This window comes from Physeter macrocephalus, chromosome 9 (genome assembly GCF_002837175.3).
Source record: "Physeter macrocephalus isolate SW-GA chromosome 9, ASM283717v5, whole genome shotgun sequence".
Classification (NCBI taxonomy): domain Eukaryota; kingdom Metazoa; phylum Chordata; class Mammalia; order Artiodactyla; family Physeteridae; genus Physeter; species Physeter macrocephalus.
In genome coordinates, this window is record NC_041222.1 from 22,450,543 (window position 1) to 22,473,060 (window position 22,518).

General features: G+C 38.3%; 1 protein-coding gene across 1 annotated transcript in view; it reads left to right on the plus strand.

The window, feature by feature from the left end:
• Nucleotides 1-232: 232 nt before the first annotated feature.
• GRIN3A (glutamate ionotropic receptor NMDA type subunit 3A) overlaps nt 233-22,518 on the plus strand; it is a 147,547-nt gene continuing 125,261 nt past the window's right edge. The window contains exon 1 of the mRNA XM_024126448.3: nt 233-931. Within this exon, the coding sequence (XP_023982216.1) occupies nt 233-931 (699 nt within the window). The remainder of the gene's footprint in view (nt 932-22,518) is intronic.

The window sequence follows — 22,518 nt, forward strand, 5'->3', positions numbered from 1 at the left end:
ACCGGGCGAGCAGAGGATGCGAGGCGGAGGGACTTGGGAGCAGGTCCCGAGACTGCCTAGGGCGCGCTAGGCTCCAACTTGGATGGCCCGGAGTCCGCTTCAGCTCCTGGGACAGCTTCGCCGCGCGGAGTGAGCTGCCCGCGGAACCTGGGGGCGGAGACCTTAGGCGGCGGCTGCCCGGGGGAGAGCCGGGGTCAGGAGGGGGCGCGCTTTCTCCCTGCGGGTCTCAGTAATGAGGAGACTGAGTTTGTGGTGGCTGCTGAGCAGGGTCTGTCTGCTGCTGCCGCCGCCCTGCGCACTGGTGCTGGCCGGGGTGCCCGGCTCCTCCTCGCACCCGCAACCCTGCCAGATCCTCAAGCGCATCGGACACGCGGTGAGGGTGGGCGCGGTGCACTTGCAGCCCTGGACCACGGCCCCCCGCACGGCCAGCCGCGCCCCGGACGGCAGCCGGACAGGCGCCCAGCGAGATGAACCTGAGCCAGGGACTTGGCGGCCCCCGGCGCCCTCGCCGGGCGCACGCTGGTTGGGGAGCGCCCTGTATGGCCGGGGGCCGCCGGGCGCACGGAAGCCCGGGGAGGGCCACCGGGCCGAGACCCTGTGGCCTCGGGATGCCCTTCTCTTCGCCGTGGACAACCTGAACCGAGTGGAAGGGCTGCTGCCCTACAACCTGTCTTTGGAAGTAGTGATGGCCATCGAGGCGGGCCTGGGCGATCTGCCGCTCTTGCCCTTCTCCTCCCCTAGCTCGCCGTGGAGCAGTGACCCTTTCTCCTTTCTGCAGAGCGTGTGTCACACCGTGGTGGTGCAAGGGGTATCGGCGCTGCTCGCCTTCCCTCAGGGCCTGGGCGAGATGATGGAGCTCGACTTGGTCAGCTCCGTCCTGCACATTCCAGTTATCAGCATCGTGCGCCACGAGTTTCCGCGGGAGAGTCAGGTGAGAAGAGTCTGGCGCGTGGAGTGGACATGGGCACCGCTGGAGGCCGGGACGGTAGCGGGGGCGGAGGGAGGGCGGAGGAAGAGAACGCGCATGAAGACCTGAGGGTCGTGGGGCTTTGCAACTTTGATATTGTTTAAGGATCGGACCATATCCGTAGGTTATAGGTAAAAGGATCTCAGTAGAAGTAAAATGAAACATTTTAAAGCGCAGATGGAAATAAAATGAGAGGTAGAGTAGCAGATGGAAGTAAAGAAGTGGGAGAATATGCGAAAAAATCTTCACGTTTTGACCAGTTGGGAGAAACCTAGTGGATACCCTATGGAAGTATTGAATAAAAGTCGAAGTTCAGGAGCGTGGAGAGCACTCGAGGTTCTAATGACTAGCGCGGGAAATGGGCATAGAAGATCCCAGACTGCCAGAGTCTTTCAGTCCCCTGAGGAACTCTAAAAGCACCTGTCGGAAAGAGCACCTACCTGCCGCTTCTGACTTCTTTAGACGATGTCCCTGAGCTTTAGGCGACGGTGTAAAAAAGAAAACACCTCCCTCTGAATTCCTATGAGTAAACAGGAAATCCGCAATTAGTACAGAAGCAATAGGTAGAGTGGTTAATAAGTCTTGGGTATTGAAAGGCATTAGAAATATTATCTGATACCGTAAAAATGGATGGGAGGACTCATTTGGGATTGTTTCTTTGTCCCTACTCTCTCTGTGTGTGATGTGGGTTCAAAGACTGGCTATATTTAGTTGTGTTCAGCCCATTTCTGCTCCAATTATCTAGAAGTAAAGAAGACTATAATGATTTAGTTTCCTATGGGTTAAAAAAAATATATATATATATATATAGTTTCAATAAAGGAAGCTATTTGAGAACTTAACTGTTGACAACTAATAAGATAAATATTTACAGAGAAGGTGGGGTCCTTTTAGCAATAGGAGTTTTCTGCATTTTGTGCATTATTTTTTAATAAAATATCAAGCATTATTGAGTCTTGCACAAAGTATTTATGAAACAAATAGGTAGTTGATGTTGGTCCCATTTTAAAAACTGAGAAACTGAGGAAAGTTCTGGGGCTTGATCAACATTGGTTGGTGTACTAATAATAGAGTCGAGACTCGGGAGAATTTCTAACTCTATATCATTTTCATTCTATCACTGTAGCTGGAAAAAAATATTTCTAATCTCTCTTCCACTTTCGATATACATACAGAGATAAAAAAATAAAATGAGTAAGCAAATATATGTGAAAAGTTTGATCAAATCTATGTGTAAAATATAAAGAGAGTACTAAAGGTTTCTTTTTCTAGAAAAATGAATCTTACATTTTTAATTTTAGGAAGGGCAGCCTCAGGCTACTTTCAGCAGTTGCCCAGAAGATTTCTATTTAATGCTGAACTGTAGAGATTTGATCTGCAGAGTGCAGGCTAATTAACTTTTATCTGAAATATTTCCATCACCTGAATCTGAATGACTGTAGGCAGCAGATGGGAAGGCATGGAAAACACAGGTGCACAATGCTGCCAATGCCCAGAGTGTTATAAACATGAAATTGCATCCATAAGGTGTATCATTATTAATAGATATGCAGAATAAGATCTAACAAATGCAAGAGTCAGCATCACTTGCTTCTCATCATTGCTTCTTTATTACCTAATACTTCATACATGCCAATAGTGTTCACATTCTCGACTCCTTTCCATTTGTAGATTGTTTGGCAAGAGTCTTAAATAGCAAAAATTTTCCCCCAAATTAGTGTTCCTTAGTTAGAAGTGAAATGGTCTGTGCTCCATGATGAATTTTTGTAGTATACAGCACACTACAACTTGGAGACCAGAGAAACTGTGAAGCAGCATCTAGAGTAAGTAAATTTCTAAGCTTTAGGACCACTGGAGGACGAAGAGTCCTCCAGTGACAACCCTTGCAAGCTGACAATAAAATAAATACTATGTCAAGCACATTTACTTCTGTATTTCAATTCAGAAGTGTATTTTAAATCACTGTTGTCATTGTTACTTTCATGGCACACATCTTGAAAGGGAGGGATTATTTTATTAACTCAGATCTAGTTTGGCCAACTGAGGACACTTTCTTTCATTTATCTTTGTATTTTAAATTCAAACATATCTAACCTGTCTTACTTTTAGTATATAATTTAAATGTCATTCTATAATGTCCTATATTTAAAATGTCCAGCTCAATGTCAAGTCACTGTAGCATGTAATTTTAGGATATGACCACCATTTGCTTTCAGCAAAAATAATAACTGATCTTCCCCCTGGCTTCTGAAAAGTGGACCTTTCTCTAATACAATGATGTGATTTTTTTTAAACTTTCTAGATATAAAAGAATGATGAAGTCATTTTACACATTAAATCAAATGGACTTAATTTAGCCACTGTCCTTATTAGAATCTATGCCCAGTGACCTGGTTTGTTGACTGTGCCAGTGCATGATTAAAGGATTCTAGAAGAGAGTGGACTTGTCCACACAATCAGACAAATCAAAATTGCTTTTAGAGCAGGAGCAGCAAAATGTTTTCTCCCACTTTCTTTTGAGCTACTGATTTCTTTCATATGAAACCTCTGATTAGTAAATAATGGTTCCGATAGCATCCTTCCACAACTCCTGAATGGAAAGACATACCACTGATATGATCAAACCCCTGAGAGTAGCATAGTCGTTTTATTTCAGTATACTCTTTATTCGAAACATAAACACATAGGTTCATTAGCTTGGAAGGAACCAACTTCCTTCAATCAGGGAAATCCATTAAAATAAGATAGTTAGCTACCCACTTTTGGAAGCCGTATGTGTATTATCACTACATAATAAAAGCTTAATACAACAGTACATACAGGATAGAGTCAAAGCATGCTTCTACCCCCAAAGTTCGGACTTTATCACACCCAAACCTCCCCTTGAGGCCAACTAAATTCTGTTCCCATGACCTTCAAATAATGATTCTGCACATGGATGCAGTTAACATTTACATTTAAGTAACATTCAGCTCCTACAGTTCTTTCTTTCTCTTCACTCCCCCTACTGCTTTTTCTTCTGAGAGTTTGTATTGTTTCTCCAAAGTTAATGCCTCAAATTTACCTACTGAGGTAGTGACAGATACACATTTCTTTCTAAAATGTGTATCTCATGTTAATTCCATATTGGTTTCATTAGGCAGAGTTAATGGAGTAATATAATTGGCTTAGATTCAAACCCATGCAATTAAAAGGTGACCACACTACTATTTTCTTCTCTTGTTGAATGTACCATGTGCCTGTCTCGTGAGCCATATATGCTAACTAATTAGCATATGTTTATTCCCATGGAAATATAAGTGTTTTGGATCGTCCATTTTTATAATACAGGGCTAAGTACTGAATTCTGTTTATTAGAATTTCACTAGCATGGTGCCACTTTTGTATGGTACAAGGGACAAAGCAATGATATCACAATATAACTTACGTGCCTCATGAGGGGACAAGTAAAGGACATTTATTTTTAAAACATCTGCTCTCCACTGTGGTGGTTTTCCTTGACTTTCTCTATTCAAGGCACTGTTCTCTCTCCTCCGGGGGAAATGTATTCTGCAATTCATGATGAATGGCTGATAGTAGCACCTAATTGTTGCTGACTTGAAGATAAATGATTTCAAATTAAGTGTCAAGTGATGCAAAACTTTTCTTAGCAGTGATCTTTTACAGGTTCCTCTTGAAAAACAGAGACCTGGGATTAATTTGGAAGTTTTTATTTCCATTCTGGGAATTTTGTTTACAACGCTTACTTATTTTTCTAGATAAATAGAGCAGAAGAGACTGGCACACACCATTTATTGGGCAGTTAATCTGTCTCACCCCTTTTCTTTGCGCCTGCCATAGAATAGTCATAGAGAATCTTGGGTCTTGATCTCCTTGGCTATTACATTTTGGAGTTAACTCATTTATGATTGAATCAACTGAAAACCAATTTTGGTGTCTAATTCCTTAATGTTTTATCTTCTGCTGCGGCAGAAATCACCTTGGATTTTGTGCCACTAGATTTTATTTCATGAATACCTCCAGTCAAATTCCAGTCATGTTGGTTAAATGAGCATGACATAATGGAAGGTATATTAAATAGTACTCAAAAAAAGACACATGTACCTCTGCCTCTTACTGGCCATGGAATCTTAGTGACTCTCTCTGTGAGTATCTAGGCTTGTCAATCAAGAGAAGGTTTCTTTACCAATCTGACAGAGTTGTTGTGTGAATCAAAAAAGAAAGTGAAGTACTTTGGAAAAATTTATGGTGTTAGCTAAATAACCAGTAGAGAGGTGTTGGTTTTGATCTGATAAGAATCATCCTAGTCCTAATTCACCACTAATTCTCCATTAGTTGCTACTAATCAAAATAGAATGTGATTCGCAGTGTAACATGTCTTCATCTTCCACCTTACTCTCTACCCACTCCCTCATTTTATTTCTCTTAAAAAAAAAAAGTAAGTGGGTTTAGCACCCACCCCCGAAAAGAACTATGTTCCTAACTAGCTTGCACCCTTGCCTAGGATTAGAAGACATGCCATAGGTACTGTTTCTATACCAATGGCAAATCTTTATAAATGCACATCATCAATGCAGTTTCTAGAGCCTTAGGTATTGCCATAGAAGCTTCAATTAGATGCCCAAGGTTTTTCAGAAATGTTGGTCTCTCTCATTTCTCCTATAGAAGAAATTATAGTAAATTCCTCATGAGACTACGGACACAGAGTCTAACCTCTCTACCCCAACTCCGCCTACCATACCACTAAGCCCACTGTTCGGCTCATCTGACATTATTTTCTTGGCAAGTCTTTCTTAATGAAGAAAGCAGTGTGTTGGTTCATATTTGGTTCATACTGGCACAAGCTCCTTATCTCATCTTGGATAGACAACAGTTTGCAAACCAGCTACTTTGAGTATCATTGCCCTAGGCAAATATGTGGGGCTCTCATAGCAAGGTATTGTACACTTTAGTGGCACCACTAAATGCAGAGATGAGAATCTCATTGTCTTTTCTCCTGCCTGCTCTAGCTACTCCCATTCACATACGCAAAAGAGTAGAGAAAGAGTACAACGCTAGAAATGGGATGCGGAATCTCTAAAACTAGGCAAGAAGGAAGAAAGAACATCTCAGCATCTGCCACATTGCTTTCTGAGTAAATGCATGAATAACAAACTAATGGCAATCTTTAAGCCACTCATTTCTTTCTCGGATCTTTCCTGTATGGGATGGTGGGAGAAGAGAGCAATGGGGAAAAGGTAAACAAGGAGTAAGCCAGCCACCTTCCCTCAACCTAACACCTCAGCTAGACTTTCAGATCTCCTGACTGTGAAGGAGTCAGACACTTTCAGGGGAGACTGTGTTTCTCCTGTACTGAGGGAGTCGGTTGATCCTGCTTACCTGGGCTGGTATTGTGTCAGCTGGAGTAAACTCTGACCCTGAAAAGCTAAAATCTGCTTGGCCAGGGATGGTCTGTCTGTATAGAGATGAGCCTTCAAGGGTTCAAGTGGTAAAGAATTAAGCAGGATGACTTCTCTTTTAGTGAGGCTGAATTATGCATCATTGCTTTTCATTTGGGACAGATTTAGGAAAAAACCCAGCCATATATATTTTTGTAGAATGTATGCTTTTCAAGGCTCCTTCACAAATGCGCTTATAGCAAGCATCCTTTTAACAGTCCTGTGAGGTAAATAACAATGTATAGACAACATAAAACGACTAAAAGAGTTACGCATTGTAGGAAGTGAGACGTCACCAAGAGGAAAATGGACTAAAAGCTCCTTCTGAATTTAGTGTATTTGTCAGCCTACAATCCGAGAACAGACTGGATCCATCACTGCTTTTGAATTATTGCAGAAAAATGAAAGAGAGGGAGATCTACGAGTTTCCATGGTTTAAAGCATATTTCGCACTAAATATCCAATAATAGAAGTTTATTACATATTAACTTTGTCTTCATTTTTCTTATATGCACAAAAAATAGTGGAATAAAAATAGTACAAGGTTAACTTGGAAGACTAACCACTTGATCTAAATGAAAAATCATTCTTTACAGCATGATATGTAAATGTAGCATCTGCTGCTGTACCAATTAAACCATTATATTAGTGCACAGTCTGCTGACAATGACTTTAAAATTATGAAGTAGAGATCAATACTTCTTAAACAAATTTTCGTTTTCTGGCTTACATGTCGTAAGTGATAGTTCAAAGTCCTCCATGATGAACACCAAATTTTGATAAGCTGTACAAGACTCATTCATTGTCAACTTTCTTGAGAAACAGAGATGTATTTCTTAATTTACTATTTAACAAATACTTTTTAATAAAGTATTGATACCAAGTGTGTTAATTTCAGAATAAAAAGTTGTTACCAAATATTAAAAAAAAGTTTAATTAAATGAATCGTGATATATCAATATCTTTACAATGGAACACTGCATACCCGTTCAAAATGAAAATATTTGTTGACACAGAGAGATAAAAAGTATACATTGTATGTAAAGTGTAACCGTCTGTAAAATATAAAGTCTAGAATTTTATTTATAAAAATGTTAAATGTGATTGTAACTGAATGGTAGAAGTCCACATTTTCCCCTGTGCATGCTTCTATTGATATTTTTCTAAAAATAAGTATGTATTACCTATACAATTAAAAATAATAAGAGAAAAAAAGACAAGTTACCTTCACATTTCCTCACCAGTGCTTTTAATACTTCATATGAAAGTATAGACTTCAGGAACAAATTAATTGTAGTATATGTTTAAATTTATCCTTTCACATCTATATTTCAATTTTATCCTCACAATTATTTTGTGAAGTGAGCAAGACAGTATTTATTTTACAAATCAGACAATAATAACATATCGATGGAAGAAATACAAAGTAGGGGTGAAGAGAATAGGTTTTTGAGAAGCACAGACCTATGTTTGAATCTTAGCTCTACAACTTTCTAGACATCTTTCCTTGAGAAAACATGCCTGATGTCTCTAGGCCTCAATTTTTGATCCACAAAATATGACTGTCTCATAAAGTTACGGTGAGGATGGTATCATATATGCAAAATTCTAAGCACAGTACCTAGAGCACTGTGTATTCTTATTCTAATGATCATTCTTTTAGCACATAGTGTTGACGTAGCTTACTAAAACAACTAAAATAATCAGAATGAGAACTCAAATATTCTAGCTTGCTCTCTCCAGAGTACTTCGACATGCATTTTCAGTATGTATATGATATTTAGGCTTAAGAGATCTGGTTCCAGTGGACCAAGCCTAAGGAAAAAAAAAAAAAGATTCTGCTGTTTTGAAACCCCACTTAGAATTCCAACTCACTGATGTGCACCTCAGGTTAGGTATGTGTAAATTTGGTCAGCAATGAAGTGAACTTTGAGGTCCAGTTTCAACTAGTTGCTTTTTTTGCATGGATTCCAAATGATTGGATCTTTGGACCAGTTACGTCAGAGGTAAAAAGTAGTGTTCTATTTCTATCTGTCGGTATTAGTGAGGAATTCACAAGTCTTATCTACTACCCCGATTTCTCATAGGAGGCTTCTAGGAACTAAACTTAAGGAACAGTAGAAACATGACCCAGTTGACGGTCTAGACTTCTTGGGGAAGAAGGGGAGAAAGGGGTTGTTAGAAAGGGGAGAGTCTCACCTGACATGGATTGAATGTTCAGAAGTTTCCCTTTTTTCATGCAGGCTTTATCCATACTAATGGAACTGACTTGTGGCATTTATTAGATCAAAGTTTAGACAGTAGCACTGTTATATACTAAGGATTATAAAAAAGGATATCCATAAGGCAGACTGTGTTTGGTTGAATCCTGACTATAACAAAATTGTTTGATGCGTACAATTTTCAGGGACTTTTAAAATGTGTTTCGCTTTTCTGATTATAAAAGTAATGCATATGCGCTACTACCCCATGGGTGTCCTCATGTAACCTTGAGTAACATTTTGATATATTTTATTTTCTCAAGGATAATGGTTTAAAATTTTTAGAAACACTTGGGTCCAAGTAAAAAAAGCCTTATTGTCACTCCAATTGGACAATGGCATCAAAGAACAGAAGAAAGGAATTCATCTTTTTTTTTTTATTTTTTCTGAAAAGTCAGAGTTGACTTGGCTTTTGAAGCATGGACATTCTGAGTTGATGGTATTTCTGTATTAAAAGGTGGTATTTTCCTTTGTATTTGAGTCTAGCTTTATATTTTCATTGCAAGTGTTAAGCCTGTACAGTTCCATACAATGGCTCTGTCTGGATCTTTCAGTAGCATTCTTAGGAATGATTTAGACATGGTTTGTCACTACTTCTCAGTTAGGGGTGGTCATTAATTGAACTTTCAGTATTAAGCACTTTAAAGGCTGCACAACCTGCCTACAATCAATTGGTGTATTTTTCTATTGAAAGCCTCAACTCAAAGCCAAACAAAAGTTGGGTGAATACTCTCCAGTTTAAAAATAAAAATTTTTATTTCCATAAACGAAGTTAGATGCTCAGCATGTCTTTATCTAATAGAATTACAATCTGGCTGAGTTGTGGAATTCTACTTGTTCAGTCCCAACCAGATGTACTTAAACAGGGATTCCATTAAACAAAGAATTTGCTTCTATGTGTTGTGAATTTAATAGGTTCATATAGAGCACTGTTATTGTTTTAATGCTATACAAGGAGTTAATCTGAGTCACGTCACACAGTGTGTTATACACATAAGGAAATTCTTCGGTGTATACCTGAAAATGAATGATAAATGCAAGCCTGAATTAATCCAATGTGCCTTCACCTGGTTGCAGGCACAGGGCGCCATCTAGTGGTCTCTAAAATATAGCTTTAAGTTAGAGCATCCTAAGAATCCAACCTCTCAAGGCAGGAAAGGACTCCAAGCAGCGTTTAGTCCATTTCTTGGTCTTTTGACTATGGGGAAATCTAGGTTAGTCCATCTAAGAAAAGATCTTCTTCTGCCTTCTAAGTAGATACAACAATATCTGCTGTTCTGTCACCATACTTGCAGTTACAAACCTTAAAGTAAGATATCTCAGAGTGTGTGTCTAGAGAGGTTGGGAGGAAAATGTGAATGACTAACTTTAGAAATGTAGGATGGATAATTATTTTTAGCAGCTGTATTTACTATCACTCTGGTTTATGATGCAGCTTGAAAAGATGTAGCCATTTTATTGTGTTAAGCATATCATTTGTTCCTTTATTTCTGATTATTAAAAATTATGTTCTTTGTAGATAATTCTTAAAGTTAATAAAATGCCAAAGAATAAAATTAAAATCACCCATAAACCCACAGCCCAGAGATCTAGACATACGTATGTGTTATAAAATTGGGATCATGATATTTTATGAAATTGTTTAACTTATGTATTATAAACATCTTCCCATATCATTAATGATTTTTCTATTTTTTTAATGGCTAAATAGTTTGAATGAGTTGTTTCATGATTTGTTGAACCAACCCCTGTTGTTTGGACCAGGTATTTACTGTGAAAGGATAAATAACACTGCTACTAATGGGACTTTACCAGACTCATCCTCCTTAGTTTTCGGTGCTGTGGAACACCCTCTACTTGAGTTCTGTGACACCATTATGGTTTCTTTTTTTCTTTTCTTTTCTTTTTTTTTTTTTGGCCCTTTCATTGTCTTTTACTGATTGTGCTTCTTGTATTTGACCTCTTGTAGTAATAACCATAGTGCTGGGCTGTCCAATATTGATAGCTACTAGCCCTATATGAATACTTAATTTTAAGTGTTTGAAAATGATATAAAATTTAAAAGTCAGTTTCTTAGGCACTCTAAACCCATTTCAAGTGCTCAGTGGCTACATGCAGGTAGTGGTTCCTATATTTGACAGCACAGATATACATTTTCCATCTTCACACAAATTCTGTTGGACAGTTTTACTGCTGTCTGGGGCTTGGAGTTTGAAGGAACAGAAAACTCACTCCATGGAGCTCAAAAACAAGGGGTTTGTGCTGAAAAACTACAGGAAAATGACAAGGAGTGGAACTGCTTGAGGAGAAGCTGGACTGCACCACTGGGGAGTGTTGGGCAGCTACTCTCTTCTTCCCTTCCTCTGGGGCCCAAAAGCTCTTCTCTTGGCTCTCACTTCTCATCTGCTCCATCCTCCTGTCTGGACAGCAGCTTCTTCCTCTGCCCTGCTATAACTTCTGCATGGACGTGGTTCTAATTTACCATGACAGGACTTAGCCTGAACTCAGTATGACTTTATAACTCTAATCAAATCATCTGACTGTGTTCCTTAAATCTCATAGCCCACATTCTCCAGACACCTGATTGGCTCAACCCACATAGAATGGTTTCCCCTCCATGCCAAGTTATATGTCCTCCCTTACTCCAAACAGCAGTGACCAGCCTCCCAAGTTAAGTGCTCAATATAAAGCTTAGAATACAGCAAGAAATAAAATAGCAAAGCCCTTGCTCTTAAAGAACTTATATTCTAGTCAGGGAGGCAGACAATAAGACATACAAACAAATAAATATATAATATGGTATTATTAAGTGAAGGTAAGTACAATGGAGAAAATAAATCAGGGTAAAGGATTAAAGAATGATGATGGTTAGTCACAAAGTCCTGCCTGAAGAGGTGACATTTGACCAGAGATTGAAGTAAGGAGTGAGCCATGCAAATTTCTGAGGGAAAAGCATTACAAACAAAGAGAACAAAAGTGCAAAGACCCTGAGGTAGCAATGAGCATAGCAATAAATATTTGTTGAATCCATAACACTATTTGCTAACAAGTTCAAAGAAGGAAGTATAAATAGTGAGGCAATAACGAGCTTTAGTACACTCCTACATATGGGCATTTCCCAAGGTTTAGGCTTTTGATTTTGTCTCTTTGCATATGGCAACACCAGGAATTTCTAACTGGAATCTCCAGTTATATCTCTCATTCTCACCTTAAACTCAAAATATTTAAAGACATCCTGAGATGGTGTCCCCTCCCACCTATAACGAGATTGCTCATAGCATCTTTGACTTCTCCCTTTTCTTGGCATCTGGGTCTGTTGCCTTCCTCAGCATGTTTTTCATGTCCTTATTCTTCCTTCTTATTTTCACAGGACATTAGCTCCCCCCACCCATACTCTTGAATAGCCCCTAATATCTCTAGTTCCTTTCCTCCAAACCATTCTGCACACCACTGCTAGATAAATCTTCTTAGAGCAAAGCAACTTTCATTCATTTATTCATTCTTTCTTTCATTCAGCAAACATAAAGTATACTGCACTGAGTCTAATGCCTCCCCACTGCTCAAAACACACTTTACTCTGGCAATATTATCATTCTTTTTCCACTCATCAACACTCCTCATGGATGAAACCCATACCTTAATAACAATCACTACAAGAGTAATTCACAAAATTGGAGCAGGATCCACCAGGCTTAAAGGAATATATCAGATTCTCTAGCTTTTTTGAATATAGTTCAAAAAAGCATTCCATCCCCAAATCCCAAGATTCTGACATGCCTCCCCTAAAGCCAGAGAAACACAGGTCAATAACTATCAGCAATCTTATAGAACCTGGTCCTCAAGGCCTTCCACAAACATGTGCAGATAATTCTCTCCAATTCGTGACATTCTGTTGAGATATAGGTGCCCAGAAAGCATAAGATCTCTAGGAATTAAAATGTGTGTGATTTCTTTTTTAAAAAATCAGTAAATGTAAATCATTATATTAAAAAGCATTTCTCTGTTATACATCTATATATAGAAAGATATGCACCAAGTTGTCGTGATTTGCAGATGAATTAATCTCTAACACAGAACTGATTTTTCCATTGAAACAATGTTATCTGTGGCTGTTAAGACCTCAGGCCAGGGCACAAGAGCCTGTTTGATCATAATATAGCAGAACTCTGATTTTTATAGATCCGTAGACACCAAACACTATCTGTAACAAGGCTCTTCTTGTTTGAGGTCAAGGGGATGTGGAGTGAGGAGGAGAACCAGAAGACCTGTCTTCAAGTTATAGCTCCAGAACCATCTGAATGGCTTTGGAAACCTCTCTGAGCTTCAATTTCTTCCATTATAAATTATAAATAGTACTCATTAAACAGGTGTTTATTGAGCACCTACCATGCTATTTTAAAGAATTGGGCTTCCCTGGTGGCGCAGTGGTTGAGAGTCCGCCTGCCGATGCAGGGGACACGGGTTCGTGCCCCGGTCCGGGAAGATCCCACATGCCGCGGAGCGGCTGGGCCCGTGAGCCATGGCCGCTGAGCCTGCGCGTCCGGAGCCTGTGCTCCGCAACGGGAGAGGCCACAGCAGTGAGAGGCCTGCATACCGCAAAAAAAAAAAAAAAAAAAAAAAGGGTTTCAGTGAGTTAATATACATAAAAACACTTTGTACATTCAAATTTTAAAAACAGATGAGAAGCATTTTTATTGAAACATCTTTTTCTTTGGGAAAATGATTCTAATTCCAGTTTGAGAAGGCCAGGGCACATCTTCCTGGGTACTTATTTGGCAGTAGGAACAGCCCACACACGTTCTATCGCCCTGCATTGAACTGGAGTGGTCGTACTGTAACTCCTAAATGGTCAGCGGCAGCTGGAGAGGGAGGAAAGAGGAGCAGGGTTTCCCACTTCCCAAACGGGCTAAAAAAGTGCTCACCCTAACTGCCTGCATAGTCTGCCACCTGTCTTAGACCTGAGGGGGACTGAGGGAGTTTGAGGAGCTAACAGGATAGGAGACCCACAGCCAGGACACAGATTAGAATGAGACACTTTGGGAATCAAATACTAAAGCTAAGATTGCCTGCTTATATTCATAAAAATCCATTAGTTAAGAGTTTTGAGATTGCATCAATTTCTAAATAATAGTCCATCATAGGTTAGAATACTGGAAAATAATTAAATCTCATTCTGACCTTTATTTCAAGTCTGCCTTTAACACTTGCTGGGCAGCAGCCACTTAAAGATCTTTGCATCTTCATCAAGAAATAGCCGCAGCTCAGGCCAGGAGAATGCTTAGGATCCCCCTCATGTGATGATGTAACCCTAGGAAAGATCGGGAATAAACCAACAGGCTAACCTTGGCCACACCACGTCTGCCAGTAGTTCAATCACCTCCATTCTTGACTTCTCTGCCTCCATTCTTGGATCCTCCATTATATTCTCCAAGCTGCTGTCAGAAGAGTAGTTCGCTAGCTGCTTGAACCCTTTCCCTACTTCCTAAAAACAACAGCATTGTTTCCCAAACTTTAGGCATTCATGTACTGCCCTCCTAATTTCTGCTGTATCTCTGATCACCTATTGCTATTTTTAAAATTAACTGTTTTATTTAAATTTATTTTTAAAGATCTTTTCATCATGACACTAATGAAAAACCAGTACCTCTTGCCATAAATAGAAGTTAACTGTGAAAATAAGTACACAATGAAAACAAAATAATTCTGGCTAGGTAGAATTGCCTGAGTTTTTTTTTAAAAGGGAACTTTTCCAGGTGTTAGAGAAGTGTTAAAGACATACTGAGTTAAAGAAGTGTTAAAGACATACCAAACTGAGGCTTTCTCCTTGATTTAGCAGAAGGATTAAACATTTAATTGAAAAGGGATTAACTTTCTCACTATGCAATTCAGAGTTTTTTAACGTCAAGCCCCCCAAGCAACCTAAAATCCTCTCAGGAACCCCCGACACTCTGCAAAGCTCTAACCTATAGGATGAATTCTAAGCAGCTTTTGTGTGGTATTCAAGACCTTTCATCACCTGAACCTGGCTTAATTCTTCTCTTATCTTCTATATACTAACCCTCACGCCGTGCACTCCGCTCAGCAATGCCCATGTGCACATGCTGCTCTCACTGCCTGGAATGTCCTTTCCCCGGTGTCTGCATGAAACTCCTATTCAACATTCAAAACTTTGCTTACATATCACCTGTGCAGTCTGCTGCCCACCCTATCCCTACCCCAGTTTATCACTTTAACTTCTGTGTCATTTCTACCGTGAGCATTCTTCTCTAGATCTGTTGCACAGCCGTGTAATTATTTGTTGACATATGTGTCTCTCTCCTCCACTAAATTGAACCCTAAGCTTCTAGCACAGTGGGAGGCTCATAAGAGATGCTCAGTGACTATTGATCAGACTGAATCAATGGTCCGTTTCCATCCTTTCCAGTGTAATGGAACTAAGTAACACCTGTGTAAAAGTCCTCATCTTTCAAGGTGGGGGTGATGTGAACCTAAGAAATGTCCCACTTTATGAAAAAAAATTCTCATTCACTGGGTGGATAGAGTTCACGACCACCCAGAATTTACTGTGTTATGTAGAACAAAGCTGGAAGAGTAAGGCCTTGAGGAAATTGATTTTGTAAGAAGTAGAAAAAGTGTTTCTACTACCCTATTAAATTTTCATTGTCCCCAGATAAAAGTGATGTCATTCTCCTGGCTTTGAGTCACTGCTTTCCCAAATTCTCGCCCCCGTCCCCCAGCCAATGTCACTATATTGTGTGGCCAAAAATTCTTGACATGTAAAATTAGAGAAAGTCAGAGTTGATGAAAAGTAAAGTTACTGGAAATAATCATTAGTGAAAAAAGGCCTGGAATTGTATTTTATCCTGTCATCTCTTACCAAACAAAATATCAGGGAATCAGACAAGAATTCAGATCTGGCTAAGGTTAGCCAGTTCTATTCCTAGCTTCCCATTGTACTCACTGTTTTTCTGTCAATAAGTGTAATTCCTTAGGCTTTCAGCCCCTGGAGTGGTGGCCATCTGTGTGTCAGCAACACCCAGATAACTTTTCAAAATATGGATTCTCAGACTTATCAAATTAGAATCCCTGGGGTTGGAGTGTAGAAATCTATCCAAAAACCAAACAACTTCACTGGTGATTGTGTCCACAGGTGATTCCGAGTATATTTTGGGAACCACATTATCCTAAGAGTCTCCCCTAATGTTCAGACTGTGACTGGGAACCTCCTGAAACAAAATCACAAGTAGGTAATTTCTTTAAAGTCTAGATTCTAGACTCACTGAATTCCACTAAGTTATATGCCATGGCCTGATATCTGCTTTTTTTTTTTTTAAAGAAACCCCCCCCCAGGTGATTTCTATATATGCATAGTACAGTTTGAGAATCTATGACCTGGGACAGAGGTCTCAAACTCAGATGCCATATAGGAGCCAGGATGGTAGTGGAAATGTGAAAAACAGTCCCAAATAATTCAGTAGGGAGTAGTAAAAATTTTAGGTAACTGAAGGGTGCCTAGCCTTTCTGAAGGAGACAGCTGGCCACCACTCACCTCCAACCAGCTGTTACCCATGGGATGTTGCCAAATATTCTGAATGTTCAAAGGAAGCCAGAGTGTGGATTTTTTTTAATGTAAAATTGTCCTTAAATGTTGACAACTAACTCACTTTTTTTTAGCTTTACTGAGGTATATTTGACAAATAAAATTGTAAGATATTTAAAGCACAGAACGTGATGATTTGGTATACATATACATCAAGTAAATTAAGTAACTGATGTTTTAAAAAATAACCTGCAGGCCTGCTAGAGCTTGAGGATCAGCCTTCTGGATTAGAAATGTTAATGCATTTGAGTAGGCAAGTATTAACCAGAAATGCCTCAGTGACTGGCTAAGCAACAGGAGGTGACATAGGCCTGTAACCATAAGTACAGCAGCTTTAAGATGCAGTTAGGAAAAACTAGAATACATACCTGTTGTAAAGGAGGGGTGGCCACCTTCATGTGAAGCAAGAGAACAAGAGGGAAAAAGAGGTACTAAAAGATAATGAATGTAATCTATTCCAGGTTTACCCATAAATGAATCTTAGAAACCTTACTAATAATATAGAGATAATGAGATGATGATAACTACTCATAGTGTTGGAAGTACTGATTAAGTAGAATAATTTATCTCAAATGGATTAGCAACATCATATGATATATAGTAGGTACTCAACTTTTTAAAAAATATGCTAGTTCCTTTCTTTTCCTTTTCCCTAAACCTCTGTTCCCATACACTAAAATTCAACAGGCACTAAAGAAAAGCAAGCTTATGGCAAAAATCTGACAAACTCCCTTGATTTTGTGGGGTTTTCTTAAAGAAAACTGATAACTTTTCTATGATGAGACAGTTAATGAGATAGTGATGACAAAGTGATTCAAGTCCCTCATAAGAGGGACTCATAAGAAATGTCATTTCAAAATACAAAAATGTCCTTGCATCTCATCACTGGCATTCTTTCCTCTACTGTTGGTTCAGTGATTCTAAATCCTGTGCAAAGGAAGTTGCTAAGCAAATGGTCTGCAGAATTCTTGTGGATAATTCTGAAAAAGCTGATAGAACTCTGGGGCCAGAGTGGTTAGGAAGGTTGCTTTTACTTTATTTTATTATGTATACATATTTACTTATATTTATGTAAGTATTTATATAAATACACATATATTTACATACATACATATATGTATTTAATATGTACATATTACTTATGTATATTACATAAGCATTTATATATTCATATATACATTTACTTATATACTTATTTATATATACATATTTATTTACTTTATTAATTATACTCTTATTCATTGACTTTTAAAAATAATCATTTTTATACAAAAAACAATGCAATGGTGATACTGAAAACTGTCTTTACAATTTAAGAAACTAATAATTTTACCATCGTAACATACATTTCCTTTCTTTTTTTTAAAAATTTTTTTTTTAACATCTTTATTGGAGTATAACTGTTTTACAATAGTGTGTTAGTTTCTCCTTTACAACAAAGTGAATCAGTTATACATATACATATGTTCCCATATCTCTTCCCTCTTGCGTCTCCCTCCCTCCCACCAACATTTCCTTTCAATGTTTGTCCTCTTGTATACATGTTTTTATCTCTCTGAGGTTAGTGTTTTCTGTTTTACTTGCCATTATAATCCAAGGACCTATTATAGTGCTTTGCACGTAGTAGTCACTCAAATATTTGTTTAAGGGATGAATGAATGAACTTCTGAAATTATAAATGTACAGTCAATTTTGTATTCTGCCTTGCTCACTTCCATCATGTCATGAATCTTTTATAAGTCACCACGGACTTAAAATAAATCATATTTCTGTTTTGTTTACCTTTTTCTAATTAAAAATAAGAAAAATATGAAAGCTTAGAAAAAAGTTCTTAATTTCACTATCCAGAAACAATCACTCTTAACTTGCTGAAATATTTCTCCTAGTATTTGTTATAACATGGAGAATTTCTATTCAGATTCTGTTATTTGATATGATGTTGCTAGTGTTTTCCAACTCATGGGAAACCCACTGCCACCATTATTTTATTAACTGCATATTATCCCAAGCTTTTGAATATGCCTAGAATGTTGACATATAAGTTTTTTACAATTTTTGTCAAAAAAATTGACAATTATTGTGGAATAAAGTGTTCCACAATAGAGATCTTTGTTCATAGACTCTTTGTCCACTTGTAGATTATTACCTTAGCATAGATTCCTGGAAAGGGAAAATAAGTGCTAGTTAATTGGAGTATTTCCAGGGATCTTTTTCACATGGGATATATGAATGGCAAATTTTTATTTTCTACACCTTTATATATCCCAGCATGGCTTTGTTATTTTTCTTACAGATAAAAGACAACTGACACAGCATAAAATTCTTTCTCAAACAAATTCAGTTAAGTATCATTTTATTGTCTTTGAGCATCTAATGTAGCAGTAATGAGAAACCCATTTTTTCTTTCTCTTTTTTTCTTTTCTTTCTTCCTAAATGCTTGACAGTTTTATTAAAACATTTTTACCAGATATGTGTCTAAGCACAGTTTGTTTTTATTGATTTTGCGAAGAATAAGGTTGGTCCATCGAATTAAGATTTTTAAAAAATACATAATTTTTCTGCAGATATGTCTTTGAATAGTCCTTCTGTTCCTGTGTATATGGCTTCTTTCTTAGGTACACCATAATTCTGAGGTTTGTCCCCCATAGTTAGGTGATCAAATAATTTATATTCAAACCAGGACAATTTTGAAAGTGAAAAAGGAGGGAGTGGTTAATAATTACATAGGACAGTGGGCATAAAATTGGAACTGAATGAGTACAAACTTAGAGGCACAGTCACCTTCCCCATCCTTTTCCATTATTTACAGTTCTTGATCCTTTTGTTCCGTATCCTGAAAGGTTTTCTAAATTTTGTCTTCCATGTCAGTAATTCAGTGCTTTGAAAGAGCTATCATGCCTTTTATGCTTCCAAAGCATATTTGAAATCTGTTATTGGATTCTTCATTTCCCTGTTTCTTTCCATTTAACATTTATTCTTTTCCATTCCATTCTATTATTGCTCATCTCAGCATTTCTCCTCTTGTGAATTACTCATGTTTCATAGAGTCATGTTATCCATCTTAATGTTTAAAAATCAGGAGTTTTGGTGGGTTTTTTCTTTTCTCTAATTTTCCTCTGGTTTCTAAAATAAAGTATTTTCAAATTATGTCTTTCCTTTCCTTTGTCTGTTCTACAGCATATTTATAGGGCCCATGGTTTGTTTGTTTGTTTTTAAATTGGGTGGAAGGAGTTCTTACCCTAGAACAATAAGAAATCTATCTATACCCTCTGTCTGCCATCAAACAGACTACTTAGATTGCTAATTGCCTTACGCTGAATTCACTTTTGTTCTGACTAAATCCCCTTCTAATAAAGCTAGACAGGATGTTACTGTGCCTATTGCCTAAACCAAACCTCAGTCTTTAGCAGTCATCAAGCACGTGGTGTGACTCTGCTGAACCAAGCTGGAATCTGCTTCTCTGAATCAGCGAATTTACTGAGTCACTTTCAGTTAATTTGTAGTACACTAGCTCCAGCATCCCAAAGCAAAGAAGAGGAAGGTGGGTTTGGAGCTGAGAGACAATAGACACAGTGTGTCACTCAGTGACAATCAGTTCCTCAACCTAGGCAACCTTTTCAAAATACACACCTAGGCTCCATTCTAGACCTCTTGGCTCAAAATCTTGAGAGACACAGGGTTGTGTATGTAAAAAATTTCCCAGGTGTTTCCGATGTGCCCTCTTTGTTGAAAATCATTGATCTGAACCAATGAATTACATGAAAAAACAAAAACAAAAAACCACCATAGCAGTTGGTTTTGCATGTTTCTAGAGTAATTTCTGATCCTGCTACCTTCTATGGTGCTTTGCTTGTGGGCATTAAACCTCTCCCATACACACTCCTCTTGGATATGCAATTTCTCCTTTATCTAGATTCAGGAATAAAAATACTAATCAGAGAAGGAAAGTAATTGAATGTCATTCTGACTACCTCAAAAAGCAGAACTCATGCAATGGAGGGGCCTTCGTGACTCTTCTAATTGAGCTAAGTGATAGAAGGAAAGAGGTGATAATCATGATAGGAGTTAAAAACCAGGAGACCCAGATTAGCTGAGTTTTAATCCCATCCCTGCCATTGACTAGCTAAAGGTAACCAGGTAAATCACTTAACCTCTCTATGCCTTAATTTCCTCATTTATAAGATAGAAATAGTAGGATCTATCTTACAGAGTTTTAAGGAAGATTAAATGAAATAACGTATAAAAAAGTATTAAGAAATGCCTGGTATATATTAAGTATTCAAGAAATATTAGCTATTATTTTCAGATACAATATCAATTTCATATTTTTTTCTTCTGGTTCCACTAGCTTGCAGTTTGTGATACATCTTTCCATTCTAGCAATAAGTTGATTGTTAATAGAAGCTTTTAGAATTGTGAGCTTTCATATTTTTATGTCTTACTTGATATTTTAATAGGAAGTTGAGGAATGTTGCATCAGACCAGTTCCTGAATTTTATTGGAATTTTATGGATAAGTTCTAGAATGCTGATTCATCACTGTAGTTTTGCTTTGAACAAGCAATCAATCATTTCATTTCTATCCATGCTTTCATGCCATTTCCTACTGGCTGCCTTATCTACCTCATAACTTCTACCTAGTTATGTAACTTTGGAGCAGTAACCTTATTTGAAACATGTCGATACTGGATAAGCTGGTGAAATTCAGAAAGTTGTTCTGTGTGGTTTAAAAGGCCCCCTTCTCAAAACCGAGAACTTTCTAAGCTGTCCAAATGATTAAATAAACTGTCAGATATTGAGTGTGTCAGTGAGGGCTACTCAGGAAGTAGAAACCATACCACTTATTTGAAGAGAGGAAATTTAATACAATAAATAATTAACTAGGTACAAAGTTGTCAGTCTGGTAACTGGAAGGATAATAAGAGAACTCTGTGGTGTGAAGACAGCAAATCCTGAAAGGGGTTACCATCCCTGCAGCTGAGGAAACAATAGGAAGAGGCTAGAAATACTAATACTTCAAAGCTTAGAGGAAGAGCCCTGTGAAGCTAAAACTTGGACATCTGAGAAAAAGGGGTGCTGCTCAACTAGTGATAGTGCCTCTGAGCTCTAAGGAGGGCCCATCAGGGCTCAGATACAGAACTCTAACTGGCTGGTTGGTGGTGGTATCTCTGAGTGTGCAGGATAAAGTGGTTCTGCAAGTGCTGGAAAAGCTGCACTGGATTTGGCTTCTGCCCTGGAAAGAAACTGTTGAAAGAATGAAGAAGCATTGCTTCAATCGAAGCAATGCTTAATGGAAACTGGAGCAGGCAGAAAACCCACAAGAAGCAAGTCCCTTCTCTTCTCCAGCCCTGCAGTCTCCCTCTAGTGGCCTCTATTGACAGAGCCTACCAGAATCCCCTGGCAAAACAGAAATGTGATTTGTAGTACACTAGCTCCAGCATCCCAAAGCAAAGAAGAGGAAGGTGGGTTTGGAGCTGAGAGACAATAGACACAGGGTGTCACTCAGATTTCAAAGAAATAGTAGTAATGATTGGTAGCATTCAATGCACCATTACTATGTGCTAGGCATCATGCATTTTCATATTTAATTCTCACCAGATCTTCTCACATAGCTAATATTTTTCTTCTTACATTATGGGCAAAGAGATTAGGGAGTACTTACTTAAGGTCACTTACTTAAGGACCTTACTTGCTTAAGGTCACTCATCTAGTAAGAGGCACAATCAGGAATCATATTCATTCTTTGTAGCTCCAAAGCCTCTACACAGCTCTGACTAGGCCTATAGTGGATGCCATTGATGCTATGATATCTTCTAACTCTGAGATGTATTTGTGAGTGATTAATGTCTCCTTGTTCAACATTGTTTGATACTGTTTTATTCTCAGTAAAATTATTATTTCACAACATTTACCATAGTATGTTAGACATGTGTACCGGAGTGCTGAGAACTGGAGACTGGGCAATTTTCCAATTCATCTGAACTAAACAGATAGTTGAATCAGACAGTACAGAGTTTAAAGAAAAATACATTAATGTGAATAATTTGCTTTGGCCATCTACTTTGTCTTTCAGATTGTCTGGGACAATGCCTAGGTGCCAGTTGACTTTATGCCACGTAATGTCACTGTAATTGTTTGGCAAAATTCCTCCCTCGGGTACCTCATCACCAGAGGTTGACTCTCTTCAGTAGCCTCTCCACTAAGAAAGCAACTTGATTAAACTGACTATACAATTTTGCCATAAATATAAATC